Source organism: Tarenaya hassleriana, unplaced genomic scaffold (genome assembly GCF_000463585.1).
Source record: "Tarenaya hassleriana unplaced genomic scaffold, ASM46358v1 Cleome5, whole genome shotgun sequence".
NCBI classification, from domain to species: domain Eukaryota; kingdom Viridiplantae; phylum Streptophyta; class Magnoliopsida; order Brassicales; family Cleomaceae; genus Tarenaya; species Tarenaya hassleriana.
In genome coordinates, this window is record NW_010967707.1 from 1769204 (window position 1) to 1783751 (window position 14548).

Consider the following 14548-nt stretch of genomic DNA (forward strand, 5'->3'; position numbering starts at 1 on the left):
GGCCCCCCCCCCCCCACACATCCAGCAGCACCGTCGACGAAACCCTCTTCAAATTTCCACCACTCACGTATCGCCACGTGTCTCGGCCTTAGTTTGATTTTTTTTTTTGTCACAAGATAAGTTTTTTTATAGTTTAGCTAACTATCTACATCTTTGAACGTGTAAAATACACACGCTCAGAAACAGGTTCGTACCAAAAATACATATTTCTGAATTACGCCATTTGTAAAATGACTAGACATCTGGAAAGAGATTTGAATTATATATATATATATAAACACGCTTTGTGAAAAAATAAATTTATTGATGATATGATAATCAAAAAATAAATTCTCTCTAATAATTTGCACGTTTATTATATCAAAGGAAAATATAGTCTTATTTAGATTTATTTAGAAGTTACATTGTTTATACTTTCATACTATCATTTTGTGCATGTAAGGTTTTGTGATTTAAGTTTTTCACTGATTTTACGCCCATTTTAAACCTTCTTTAATACTACAATTTGTTGATTATATAAATTTCACATAAACCATTAGATCAGTGTCATAAAAATTCATAATTATATTAAATTTTCTGGCAAAAAAATATATGCATTAGTTTTTCACCATGAATTTAAATTTTTTAAAATTATACGGCAAAATATAAAAATCAAACCCATATATTATAGTGTAGGAAAAACAATTTTTTTTATTTTTTAATTTTAAAAACCATTGATGAAAACTACGCGGTAATAAAACAAAATGGACGTGGATATAGACATGCAAAAGACTTGGACAGATTTCTTTATTATTATTATTAGCTACTAAACAGTAATAAAGACTAAGGATATGTGGATATAGATATAAAGTTGTAAAATCCATAATTGATGGATCAGTTAAATCGAGTAAATTTAAATTAAAAAAAAATACATTAAAACAAAATTTATTTATTTTTTCTAAAAATAAGAAATGTAGATAAGATAATGTGTCTAAATATTCTGGGCGCTTCCACCTCCCCCAAAGTCTCTCCTCTTAAATACCCCAACCTTCTTCTCCTTTTTCAAATTCATAACTGCCAAAAAAAAAAAAAAAAAAAAAAAACAAAAAAAAATCATCAAAGGAGATTCAACTTCTCCGGCGTAAGAATTCCTTCTCTGCTGAATTTAATCCCGTGAAATCGATCCCTGGCCGCTCGAATTATGCCAGAGATCGACCATGAAGTCGCCGGTGACAGTTGCGCCGCCGCGCTCTTTGGCAAGTACGAGCTCGGGAAGCTTCTCGGCTGTGGAGCCTTCGCGAAGGTATTCCATGGCCGCGACCGCCGCTCCGGCCAGAGCGTCGCCGTCAAAATCCTCAACAAGAAGAAACTCGCAGCCAATCCCAACCTCGCCTCCAACATCAAGCGCGAGATCTCGATCATGCGACGATTGAACCACCCGAACATCGTGAGGCTCCGTGAGGTTATGGCGACGAAGTCGAAGATCTTCTTCGTCATGGAGTTCGTCAAGGGAGGTGAGCTTTTCAACAAAATCGCCAAGCTCGGCCGTCTAAGCGAGGATCTCAGCCGCAAGTTTTTCCAGCAGCTCATCTCCGCCGTCGGTTACTGCCACGCGCGCGGCGTCTACCACCGCGATCTCAAGCCGGAGAATCTCCTCATCGACGAGAACGGAAACCTGAAGGTCTCCGATTTCGGTCTCAGCGCTTTAACGGAACAAATCCGACCCGACGGGCTCTTGCACACCTTGTGCGGGACTCCGGCTTACGTAGCGCCGGAGATTCTCTCGAAAAAGGGATACGAGGGAGTGAAGGTCGACGTCTGGTCTTGCGGCGTCGTTCTGTTCGTCCTCGCCGCCGGTTATCTGCCGTTCAACGACCAGAATCTCATGAACATGTACAGGAAGATATACAAAGGCGATTACCGATGCCCGAGATGGATGTCTCCGGATCTGAAGCGATTCCTCTCTCGCCTCCTTGACGCAAATCCCGAGACGAGGATCACCATTGATGAGATCCTGAAGGATCCATGGTTCGTGAAAGGAGGAGTCAAACCGATCAAATTCCACGACGAACCCGATCAGGATTCCGATCCCGTCAAGGGCGACGATGAACCAGAGGGGGTGAAGAATCTGAACGCATTCGATCTGATTTCGTTCTCATCAGGATTAGATCTCTCGACCTTGTTCGAAAGCTCCTGCAAATCGGTGGACTGCGAGAGATTCCTCTCGGAGGAGTGTCCAGAGAAACTGATGGAGGAAGCGGAAAGGCTCGCGAGGGCGGAGAGGCTGAGGGCGAAGAAGAGGAAGAAAGAGGAATGGGGGCTCGAGATAGAAGGGCATTACGGTAAATTCGCAATGACGATCTACTTTTTCCGCCTCAACGATCGCCTAGTGGTGGTGGAGGCGAGACGGAGAGGCGGCGACTCGGACTGCTACGAAGACGTATGGAGTAACAAATTAAGGCCGGAGCTCGTCCGCTTCGGACATGACTCGCAACTCGACAACCCACTCATATGTTTTGATCATTAAATTCAATCCAACCATTGCTAGATTTCAATCTCAAAGCACTATCCACATGTATACGTGATGATAGATGATTATACGATAATGGTGATCCACCAAAGGATTTAAAAAAATGAAATAAAAAACACGAAAAAAGTCTCTTGCAGTCTTTATTCACCAAAGGCAGTGTACCAAATCCGTAGTTTTTCTTATATAAATCGTGGTTTTTTTTGTTTGTTTGTGTGAGTGCACCATAATATTATTAAATAAGCTGATCAGGGTGTTTTTTTCCCATTAATCATACTTGTAATCTCCTATGAGACTGTGATTATGATTACAAAACGAAATGATTAGAGTCCAGTGTGGCATGATTAAGGGGACAGAGTAGTGTGGGAATCATGAAGCCAGGAAGGAAAGGATGGCAAAAAGAGAATAAAAAAATATGATAGTTGGCTAAACTCTTGTGCCTGACACTCTCTAGAGTAATGCGGCAGCAAAATCATTTTAAATTGAAAAATGCTATAATTGACCGTTTGATTATTATATGATAAGTTTAAGGTATGATTATTGAATTCAGATTATTATGAGAGATAAGAGCACTCTCTCATTCAGTGACATAATTTTGCCCAGATAAAAGCGGGAGTCTTTCTATCAAACCCACTCCCAACAGTTGGAAGAATTTTGAGGAATTAAACATCAACCTCTTGTATAAAAAAAAAAAAAAAAAAAAACAAAGGGACAACGAAATGGCTGCGACGACAACCTCTCTCTCTCTCTCTCTCTCTCTAATGCATTGTCTATCTGTTATCCAACTTGGCATGCACACTCTTATTATTGTTCCGACGAATGGTTTGGCACATGACAATTTTTAGATGGAAATTAGGCAAACCCCCCAACAAAAAATAAGTTATCAAATCGCCACGTGGCTTTGTTTTAAGTCGGTTCCGCTTGATCTGCTTTAATCTGGTTACCATTTGTTTGATTTGGTTAGAATTTGTATGGTTCTTCCGTTGGTCCTTTTCATTTTCTTCTCGAGTTTAAGAAACGTATTCCTCCTCATTTCATTAATAACACATATAATTTTTCTTCAAACCGTTTGATTTCCTTCTGAAATTTCAGCAAATAATAACACGCTTTGAGCTTCATCCTACCGATTGCTCCAACTAAACAGACATCTCCCCACTTGTTTGGTTCCGGTTTCCGGTTTTGGTGGCAAACAAGGGGCTGACTGATGGCAGTCGGATGATTGCATAGAGACCGGCCATGACCCTAACTAAACCATCCACCCTAAAAAAGAAAAAAAAATACAAGACGGGAGAATGATGACATCATATATTACATTATGTTGCACACGTTCCAAAGATGTGCATATTGAAAATATAGTTAATTCAGTTAAGTATGAGGACAAGGAGCACGGGAAAACCAGACAACGAGAACACACAGGTTTCTGAAAACTACCTCCTCCTCCTCATGAAATCAAAAGCAACGTCACAGCGACAGTGGCAGCGGATAATGTTGGGAAAGACGTTATAACGGTTCACGAAGCAGGTTCTATTCGGCGCACACGCTCGATTATCCGCGCGTGAATACTGGCCCCCACCTTCTTTATTGGGTTTGTCTTGTTGGGCCCATCGGATATCTAAAGGCCCATTATGGCCCATACGAGAATTGGTTACACCCCCATTATTTCTTGATAACGAAATGGAGTCTTTCTCATCTCTCTGTGGTGCAACGGTCGAATTTACAGGAAAAAGGAAAATGAGGAGAAAGGAAAGGGGGAGAAACCCTAAAGCCCTAGATGCGGTTGGAGAAGACGAAGCGCGTGAAATCACCTCCAATGAGGGGAAAAGGTTCTTTGCTTGCTACCTCTTGACCTCCCTCAGCCCGCGCCACAAGGGTCATACTTACATCGGGTAATTTCTCTTCTTCTCGGATCTGTTTTCTGGGTCCCATTTGTTTGCTCTGATCTCGTTTTGGCTTTGTGCGTTGCTCTGATCCCTTGAATTTTAGCGATCGATTTTGCTTGTAAAAGAATCGATTTTGGTATTACCTCCGATCGGAGTCGATGATAGGGCTTTTAGTTGTTGGGTTTCTTCTGATGCTAAAGCTTGGGTAATCAAAATCACTGCTCTTTTTTCACGGTCACGGATATTATATGTGGACCGGATTGATGGTGAAATTGGGTTTTTTTTTTAATGATAAGACTTGTTTGATGAAAGTTGATGCTCTCTTTCATGGGTGCATTCTGGAAAATAAGATTGATATAGGACTCGGAAGTATCAGACTTTTAGTCGTGTATTTGGTGGTGCTAACGCTTTTTTCTGATATGAATTACTGTGTTCAAATGGATTCATCTGATTGCAGATTTACAGTGAACCCGAGGCGCAGAATTAGACAGCACAATGGAGAGATCACATGTGGTGCCTGGAGGACGAAGAGCAAACGGCCATGGGAAATGGTCCTATGTCTCTATGGTTTCCCCTCAAACGTCTCTGCTCTTCAGGTTATCTGTTTTCCCTTGCAAATGATAATCTGGCGATACCCTTTTCTTTTGGGCTTGCATGATACCTCGTTTCTTTCATTTCATCTCTCTCAAGTGACAAGTCTCGTGGATCTGTCATCCAGACTGTCTGAGTTGAGATATGGCAAAAAGCTGAGGCATTTCAAAGACATGTAGAAAGAGTATCATGTCAGATTCTTTTCTTAAGTTGGTTTGTGTTATTACTGTCAACTGAGCCTTCTATGTTGCAGTTTGAGTGGGCATGGCAGCACCCGAGAGAATCGCTAGCGGTGAGAGAAGCAGCTTCTGCTTTCAAATCCTTCTCCGGGGTTGCAAACAAGATCAAGCTTGCGTATACAATGCTCAATCTTCCAGCGTGGCAAAGGTACTATTTCGTGCATTTATTTTTCTTCAGTGCATTTCCATGGAGATGTCGATTATTTCATCAGTAACTTCTCTCTATGTTGTGTCTACCAGTTTAAACCTCACGGTGAATTTTTTCTCGACAAAGTACATGCACCACAGCGCTCTCTGTCCAAGTTTGCCCGAGCACATGAAGGTCCAAGTTTGTCCTATGGATGAGCTTCCTCATTTCACGAACCTAGATGGTTCTCAATCAGAAGATGAAGATGGTTCCAAAGCTACGGAAGAAGAGAATGATGATAACCAGAACAAGCCCGAGAATACAACAGGCGCATTGGATAATTTCCATCTGGGTGAAAGAGAAGTTTGCAGCAGAGAATTTGAACATCTGGAAGAACCGAATGCTGTTGTTATTGACGATAGGCTAACAAACTTCAATGGCTTTTGCTCAGAAGAGACCGCTGAAGGAGCATGCTCGTCTGGTATGGAGAGGAACACTGACAAGGAAAATGGTACAGACATGGATAACAAGGATCAGTTGTGTGAACTTGTTGAAAATCGGGTAAGAAAATCAACGGGTATGGATCGGGCAAGAAAGCATTTCGGTATGTCAGATGAAGTTCATGTCATAGATCTGCTGACTCCTTCTCCGAGCTGCAGAGCAGGATCGTTCAAGAAGAAGCGGCAAGTTCCAGAGTTCATAGACTTGACAAGGTCCCCAAATTTTATAGAGCTGTAGAAGAATGGGGCTGGGGAATGTGCAAAGGCGATGTTGTAGCATTTGTTTCAATAAGGAAAATTTCATATACCGAAAGCGGGCAATGTGTGTTAAGGACTGATTTCTGTAAGTGTTTATGAGTAAAATACGGTTGTTACTTCACCATCTCCATCTTCCTGCAACGTCTCAAGGTCAACTCTGTATATGAATTTTTGAATTCAAAACTTCACAAAGACCAAAAAAAATCCGACATGAAGATAAGACCATAACGAAATCAAAACTCTCGAATCTGAATCTCTATGCTTCACTTCTCTCTCCCTCTCTGTCACTCACGTTCAACGAGAAAATATGGAAAGCCCAATCAAAAATCAGTCTCTTCCTCATCTCTCAGCTCGGTAACTGAAAACAGAGGAAACCCAGAAAGCAAAATCGCGTCTTTCCATCGCCCCAAGGCCCCGTCCGGACAATTCTAGGGTTTGCAGAATCGCCGTCGGTGAAGATTACTACGGCGGATCCTCCGCCGCGGTGCCCTTCAAATGGGAATCGCAGCCGGGAACTCCAAAAGGATCTTCAAACACTCTGTTTCCCGTTCCGATTCTGATTCTCCGATCCGAGTTCCTCCCCTCACGCCTCCGCCTTCGTAGTTGTACGTTCGTTCTTCCCCAAAACCGATAAACCCTAAACCTAATACCCTCTTGGGTTCCGTCCTCCGCAAGAACCGTAGCCGGAGAGCGAGTGCGACGTGTTCGTCGTCGTCTTCTTCCTCAGAGTCATGGTCGAGCTTCGCGCCTTCTTCTCCGGCGAGGTCCTCGGGGTTCCGGGAAGTGCCCAACAGAAGAATGTGGTTCAGGTATGGATCGAATCACGACAATGGCGCCAGAGGATGTTACGCTTCGAACGTAAAGGTGTTGCTGAGAGATCCCAAATGATCCCATCCACACAATTTTTTTAATCCCAAACTTATGGGCTGTAATTGAAATAGAAATATGGCATATGAGAATTAGAGGGTTCAAAGGACAGATCCCACCATATGGACCCTACACGTGATAATGGACTGGTTATAAATATAGGCCCAGGCCTCACCTTTAGGCCCACGTACTATAGTAGCTTGCGTGGCATTTTACTCTCGAATATGATCCACGCTCCAGTAGAGCGCGTGGAACTGACGGCCATGGTTCCCTCCTGATTTTTTATTACTCATTTAATAAAAACCTTAAATAATAATGTTTTGTTTCTAAACTTTAAAATCTATTTCAAGTAGGTTGAAATTATATATATGTTTGAGATGGAAAAAAATAAAATGGTTAAATTGGAAGATTTTTTTTTTGGTAAGTACACTCTTTTAAATAGATTTTTCAACGATAAAAGAACAGGTATTTGTGTGTATATATACATACACACACACACACAATATGACCAAGCTTCCCTTTTTTAAGCTCTAGATATTCCTTCTTCTTCTTCCTCATCCTCCATTGATGCTCACAAACCATCTTTATTAGAATGCTTGGATTTCCAGAGACAGGTACGTACGTCTACGAAAACAAAGTGTAAATTTTTATGTGAAAGTTGAAAAGAAAATACGTAATTTGCAGGGAGTATATATGTATATATATATAATATATAATAACGAGATAGGGAAGAAGATAGTATTGAGTGAGCTCATCATTAACGACCCCAAAACGACAGGGGATCATACCGTTTTGTCTCCCGGTGGTGTAATGGGGAGGAGACACGTGGCAGCACCGCCGGCGACGACGTTGAACACAGTGACTCCATGCGCCGCTTGCAAGCTCCTCCGCCGGCGTTGTGCGGCGGAGTGCCCTTTCTCCCCTTACTTCTCCCCTCATGAACCCCACAAGTTCGCCGCCGTTCACAAAGTCTTCGGCGCTAGCAACGTCTCCAAGTTGCTCACGGTATATACTTACGCACATACATACACTTTTATATATGTGTGTACGCAGATTTTTCGATCTACGTTAAATAATTTCCTAATACGAATGCTCTAACCCTAAGATTTGAACTTTGTTCTTTAAGATAATCCAAGTTTCAGATTTTAGCTGGAATAAGTTACGCATGGATATACAAGAAGCCATTAATATATATACAGCTACGTATCTATAACTATATATATATATGTATATGCTTGATGTGGGTGTGATGAGACATGCATAGGAGGTGCCGGAAAGTCAGAGAGGAGATGCGGCGAACAGTCTGGTCTACGAAGCGAACCTAAGGCTAAGAGATCCTGTCTACGGTTGCATGGGAGCAATCTCAGCCCTCCAACACCAGATTCAATCCCTTCATGCTGAGATCTCCGCCGTTAGATCCGACATCCTCCGCTTCAAATACAGCCAGGCCGCCGCCGCCGCCTCTCCAGACGCTCTCATCGCCCACACTACAGACGTTGGGGTCGGTGGTCACTTCCGCACCGCCGCCGCAACTGACCCCTGCTCCGCCGCGGACGCCACCGCCGTCTTTGCCGTCTCCGTCGGTGGTGATCTCCTCTTCCTCCTCCTCTTCTAATTCTAACTCCTCCATCGCCACCTCTACATACAATCCGCCGCCGTCGTCTGCGGCCGCGGGCTATAGAAACTCACGATATTTCTAGTAACAATAATATTGTTCATTACTTCGACTGATCTTTCTTTTTTTCTTTTTGGTTGGGTTTTAATTTTAGGTTCGTTTATTTCCATTGACATTTTATACTTTTTCGGGCACGAAAACGTTACAGTTATTTTTTCTTCTTGAATTCTTGGGTCAATAATGTTTGGTTTGTATTGTTTTCAAATTGATTACACGCACTTTGTTTCACAACTGACATCATTAATACGTTTATTTCCTTAAAATCTGAATGCAAATTAATGTTGATATATATATATATGACTCTAAATGACGTGCGGAGTTCAACAATATATATATATATATATAAATATATATATATATATACATATGTATATATATCTATATTTATATATGATATATGTGTAATATGTAATATAATATGTACATGTACATATATCTCTCTATATATATGTGATATATATATATATATATATATATATATATATATGTAGCAATGAGAATTCCCATGTACGGTGTGTCATTACATGTTGATTATAAATATTTAGGGCGCTTTAATTATAGAACTTATACTAGTTAATTAATTAATCACACAACAATCAAAGCAATATGATCTATTAATAACACCTAACAGAGATGTCACATGACACTACTTTATATATATATATATATATATATATTTTAATGTTTTCGTGATCCCACACAGTCCTACAGGCTCTTAATTACATTAATGTTTCTTAATTCCTGTCGGCGTCTACAGCTCACACCATTTCGAATATGCATATATATATATATATATATATACATATATACACATATATATATCGTGAAATAACCTTAAATCTCAAATTTTGAAGTTATTTTGTAAAATAATACCCATCTTATAACTTTTTACCGAATTCTTTTTAGAAATGCACAAAATTATCTTTAGAAATTAGCCTCGAAGTTCGGCGAACAGAACCCTAAATTCCCAGCTCGTCTTGATACTTATATATTTACGGCTTTGGAGGACCAGATTCAATTATGTCAATTGTTCCAAATCAAATGATTGGTTTTCGACTCCTGAGATTAATATAGATTTTGGTTAAAAATATACGATAACCCAAAAAAATAGAAATAATCATTATAATCATATGTAGCCAAAGAACTAGATTTAATACTGGTACTTAAGATTGTTGATGTAAAAACCTTAAAAAAAATAATATTGGGGCTGATATTGCAAATTGAATTTTAAGATGAAATTAATGTAGAGTAGCCCAAATATAAAGTATTGGTAATACACGAGGGGATGTCCATTTTTCAAGGACCTAGGTGATAATACATGCATGCATAAACTTGTTGTAATTTAAAAATTATATACTATCTTTCTACTTCATGGAATTTGAGCGGATAGGGAAAAATTATTTTCAACATAAAATCGAAAATATATCCTAATAATTTTTATATAAAATTTTGAAAAGGATCAATCTCAATATTAAAATTTTAACAACGAGAAATACCTTGAGATAGAACAATTCTGTTACTAAAAGTAATCACAAAAAAAAATTTACTAACTCCCTCAAAAATCAAAATGAAATAATGAGACTGCATGATGTTTTCTTCAGATGTAAACGACGCGTAGTGCGGTAGCACATATTTAAAATAACGACGCAGTCGTGAATAATTATTTTGTTGCGGTGAAGTCATGATGATGATGCCCATGGGCTTTTTTTTTGTTAAAGGTTGTAGATGCCCATGGGCTTTGGTTTCAGGGCCGAACAATCGGAGATACGATGAAAACGCCGATGTCCCTGACGGCGGCGCGTGAGCGCGTGGTACCATCGCCGAAAGTCGAAGTCAGGAACGCTGGAATCGAATCTCCTACAGCTGATCAGCAAGCGTCTGTCCGGCTCCCGGAGCAGACCGGGGTAACCGCCTTCACTCCTTTTTGACGTTCTGTTTGTTTCCCGAGAAAATTCGAAAGTAGAAAACGCCGAGATTTTCACGCTACGTGAAACAGACAAGGCGAGGAAGGAGGCGATAAGGAACGCGGCGAGGGCGTCGGATCTGCTGGTGGAGGCAGTGAATTGGTGAGCGAGAAGAGGATAGAGGCGGTGACGAATGACGATTGCGCGATTCAGGAAGCATACCGATCAGTGGTTGGCCGCTACTCGCGCCTTTAACACCGCCATTAAGGTTGAATTCAAATTCACACAACAGTCAATTCGCGATTAATTTGCAAGGGAAAATCGCCATTTTCAATTTTCCCGTTTGCTGTTTGGGACGTATTCATGTACCATTAAAAAAAAAAAGTGCAGGAAATAGGGGATTTCGAGAACTGGATGAAGACGATGGAGTATGACTGCCAGAAAATCACTGATTCGATGCGCAATATTCACCAACATCACTGAGAACATTCCATCCAGTTTCACATAATCAGAAACGCATTCCTTGGATTCAGTTCTCAGCCCACAATATTTTGATTGTTGAGTTTCTAGCCATTGCCAGTATTAACTTCCTATTTTTGTGCGATGTTGAATTCAGAGAAATTTGGAAATCAAGTCTGTTACAGTATAAATTTTTTCACTTCCTTGGGTGTCATATATTCATGGGCTTTCATTGCATAAGTTGTATAAATAGGGATGAACAGAGTATACCAATTCTGACATCTCCTTTTTCCTTAATTCGTGTTTTTGGTAATGGTGCATCATTGATGAATGGCAGGAGTCTCAATCCTTGGAGGGTAAAGCATGCTTCGGAAGGATTCCTACATCATTCCTGTTGATGTTATTCAGATTATAAGAATATTTCGGATTTCAATGGAATTTCAAGAGAATTCGAGGTAAGCTTGCAATCGTTTTCTTTAGTAGACTTTGTGTTGTTATGACGTCACTTCGTCAGTAGCACTATCAACTCTGGGGAAATGCCACCCCTAGTTGATTCATAAATGACCTGGTGGCTACAATCTAAATCTTCCGTGACAATGACAAGCCAGTTCATCAAAGCCACCAGCTGAATCTTACACTCGTTACATGTCTTTGTCAATCACATTTAAATTTTTTCAAGGTGAAACGGATACATAAAACATCTATCCAAACCTGAATTCGAATCTCAAATTTGGGGAGGGAGTATTTCAAATCACATGGCTAACCTCGATTCCGAGATTAGTTTGGGTTTTGGTCCAAAACACTCGTTTACCAAAAAAAAAATCTCTCTCATGGCCTAACTCTTTTGACATACAGAGATTTCCCCAACAAAAGATCGTCATCGTAACTTGTCTCTGTAGAATGAATTGTTAAAATCTCGAATTTCTGGAAATTTTATACTCCTGGGTTCAGTTTTCTAGTTTCTTCTTGGGGCAGTATTAGTTCAGTTAACAAAACTTGAGTCGGATAAAGACTGGATTGTGTTTATTCTTAGTAATACCTTCTATACATACCAAATCCTATATCTCTCTCTCTCTATATATATCAATACGTGTACTCATTCTCAAGTCTCATGTACAAAACAAAATTCTATGACTTATTATGCGAGTAGAAACCGCGGGTTCGGACGCACAAAACCGCGGCGAGAACCGCGGCGAGTGAACAAAGTGATGCCCAAACGAACAAAGTGGTCTCAAAGCAATGCATCCCCATGCACCTGCCGCCGTCGCGGCCTGTTTCTGCATTTTCGTGATACACGTTTGCGGCCAAGAATCCGAACGCAAACGTGCCTAAGGGTATGTTAGCGACCACGATGTTGTGGTTCACGCCGAAGTTTTTGGTTCCGAAGAGCTCGGCGGTGGTCGTCACCGCAAGGGACGTGATCGTACCGGTGAAGACTCCGATCGCAGCCGTGCTTCCGTACAACGCCACTTTGGAATCTATGAGGAGGACAAAGAACGCGACGGCCATGAACGCTAGCGATACCGCCATTGACGCTGGGCTTGACAGCATGTGTTTGCTCCTGCGGCGTTTTAGTCGCAGAAAGTTCAATATTTGTGCGATTAATTCTAACATAAAATCGCCGAAATAATAGGAAATATGACCAGCAATAAATAAGGAGGCTGTCGAAGGTTGTTCAATGAATCTACCAAACACAACAAATGGAATGAATGCCCTCCTTTTTTTTGGGTAATTTAACGAAAACGTCAACGCTAATGCACATTTTGCATTATTAGCTTATAGGCTTTTAAAATCAATCCCAAGAGTTTCATTGCATAGAATAATTAAAAATTGTTTAACACTCAAATCCAGATACCAGTTCGTGAATCACATCGCTAAAAAACGATTTCATAAAATGGCCAGAAGAAAATTGAATGAAGAAGATATCGACCAAAATCGAAATTTGGTGATATTGTATTATTATTATTATTATTATTATTATTATTATTATTATTATTATAGTATCGAATATTTTACCTTGAGAAGAAATAGTCGAGAAACGAAGGGAGTAACCGGCCGAAGAACCCGAAGGACGAAGAGAGAGCGACCAGAGACGCAGTCGCGGGACAACCGCGAGATTCTGCGATTTGTCCGAGGTTGTTCAAGAACACAAGCCCCACGGCCGGACCGCAAAGGTAAACACTGAAATATATCCAGAAATCGATTTTCTTCCAAAGCCCCGTCCATTGAATTTCCTCCTTAACGCCGACCGCGTTACAAAACGCTTGCTCTCCCTCCAGTTTAACGGCTTCCTCTCCGACGTAAACGCTCCGCGATCCGAAGGAAACTTCCACGTCGTGCACCTTGATTATTACATAAGTGAAGATGTCAGATACATACATACATACATACATACATACATACATACATACATACATACATACATGCTTACAGTTTCGGACTAAAATTATTAGGGAATATATTGGTTAATGGAATAGTGACACGTATTGGAGGAGATCAAATGGGTGATACAATCACCTAATGAATCTCTTAATGATATTTAAAAGGGGGAAATAATGATTGATTTATCCAATTTCACGTGAAACAAAATAAAAAACTTGATACGAGCTTCAAATTTTATAACCACGCCATGAAATTAAGACAAAAAAAAAATATGACTATTCACTCTTTTGAGTCAAAGTAAGGACATTCATTTGAATTTTTTTGATGTAGATATATAACGAACTGCCTATTATTTTTAATACATTTGTTGGTCCATAAATTTATCTAGTGCCAATAAAATTTCATACTACGAAAAAATCACTAAATCCCACCAATTTCTTCAAAAGATTATTCACTTATTTGTGCATTAAATCACTAGAGATATGGTCTGGACAACGATTCATAGCAACAGGACAAGAATATACAGTTCATTCTATCATCAATTTTACACGAAACGGTGAAATATATGTTAGTGTACCTTTTGGTGTTGTTTACTGTAAAACATGAGCTCCTCGAATCGGAAACCAAGAGGAATTGCCAAAGGGGACAGAAGAAGCAGAGCCATGCCTATTAGCACCAAAACCGCAGGCGCCGGAACAAGACTTGTCACCACCGCGTAAACTCCCGTCGCGTTCGTGATTATAAACATCACCAAGAACCCTATTTTTGCGTCCGGCAACGGGCCGGGTTCCCCGCCTGCGATCGAAAACGCAGTCAGACCGCATACGATCAGAGGAACGATCGCGTTCAGGACGAGATACCCCGCCGTCGCTTCGCTGGGAGACGCAGAGAAAAACGCGTTCACTATGTCAGTGTAGATTTTCCCGCTCAACCCTTGGTAGCTCGCGGTAATCCCGACCGCGACATGACGGTTCGCCGGAAAGTTGTTGATGGCGACGGTGTAACACACGGTGTTGATCCAGCAAATGCTGTTTCCGGCGAGGAAGCTGAGGGCCCAGATCGTGAAAAACGACGGAGAGAACATTTTCTTGACGATTAGGAGGTATTGGAGGCCGTAGCCGGCGAACCCGAGCGAGCCGCCGGCGAGGAGGGCGAGGCGG

General features: G+C 40.8%; 4 protein-coding genes, 1 long non-coding RNA gene and 1 pseudogene across 5 annotated transcripts in view; 5 read left to right on the plus strand and 1 right to left on the minus strand.

Moving 5' to 3' along the window:
- Positions 1–1075: 1075 nt before the first annotated feature.
- Positions 1076–2754, plus strand: LOC104826268 (CBL-interacting serine/threonine-protein kinase 11-like). The gene has a single exon (XM_010558881.2). The coding sequence runs from the start codon at positions 1181–1183 to the stop codon at positions 2504–2506; it is 1326 nt and encodes a 441-aa protein (XP_010557183.1). The 5' UTR covers positions 1076–1180; the 3' UTR covers positions 2507–2754.
- A 1411-nt stretch (positions 2755–4165) lies between these two features.
- LOC104826270 (structure-specific endonuclease subunit SLX1) lies at positions 4166–6225 on the plus strand. Its single transcript, XM_010558882.1, has 4 exons — positions 4166–4392; positions 4844–4982; positions 5231–5364; positions 5457–6225. Exons 1-4 carry the CDS (start codon positions 4181–4183, stop codon positions 6079–6081), a joined length of 1110 nt encoding a protein of 369 aa, XP_010557184.1. The 5' UTR covers positions 4166–4180; the 3' UTR covers positions 6082–6225.
- Positions 6226–6459: 234 nt separating this feature from the next.
- Positions 6460–7003, plus strand: LOC104826269 (annotated as a pseudogene).
- Positions 7004–7397: 394 nt separating this feature from the next.
- On the plus strand, positions 7398–8583 carry LOC104827398 (LOB domain-containing protein 13-like). The gene is made up of 3 exons (XM_010560572.1): positions 7398–7582; positions 7747–7973; positions 8233–8583. Exons 1-3 carry the CDS (start codon positions 7561–7563, stop codon positions 8581–8583), a joined length of 600 nt encoding a protein of 199 aa, XP_010558874.1. The 5' UTR covers positions 7398–7560.
- A 1747-nt stretch (positions 8584–10330) lies between these two features.
- On the plus strand, positions 10331–12006 carry LOC104826271. Its single transcript, XR_773731.2, has 4 exons — positions 10331–10547; positions 10640–10815; positions 10938–11104; positions 11344–12006. It is a non-coding gene; the product is annotated as an uncharacterized LOC104826271 (long non-coding RNA).
- A 128-nt stretch (positions 12007–12134) lies between these two features.
- The window catches only part of LOC104827399 (protein NUCLEAR FUSION DEFECTIVE 4-like), a 3083-nt gene continuing 669 nt past the window's right edge, over positions 12135–14548 (minus strand). Inside the window, exons 2-5 of the mRNA XM_010560573.1 lie at positions 14471–14539; positions 13966–14416; positions 13023–13348; positions 12135–12567 (exon numbers count right to left, since the gene is read on the minus strand). Coding sequence (XP_010558875.1) covers positions 12135–12567; positions 13023–13348; positions 13966–14416; positions 14471–14539 — 1279 coding nt within the window. The remainder of the gene's footprint in view (positions 12568–13022; positions 13349–13965; positions 14417–14470; positions 14540–14548) is intronic.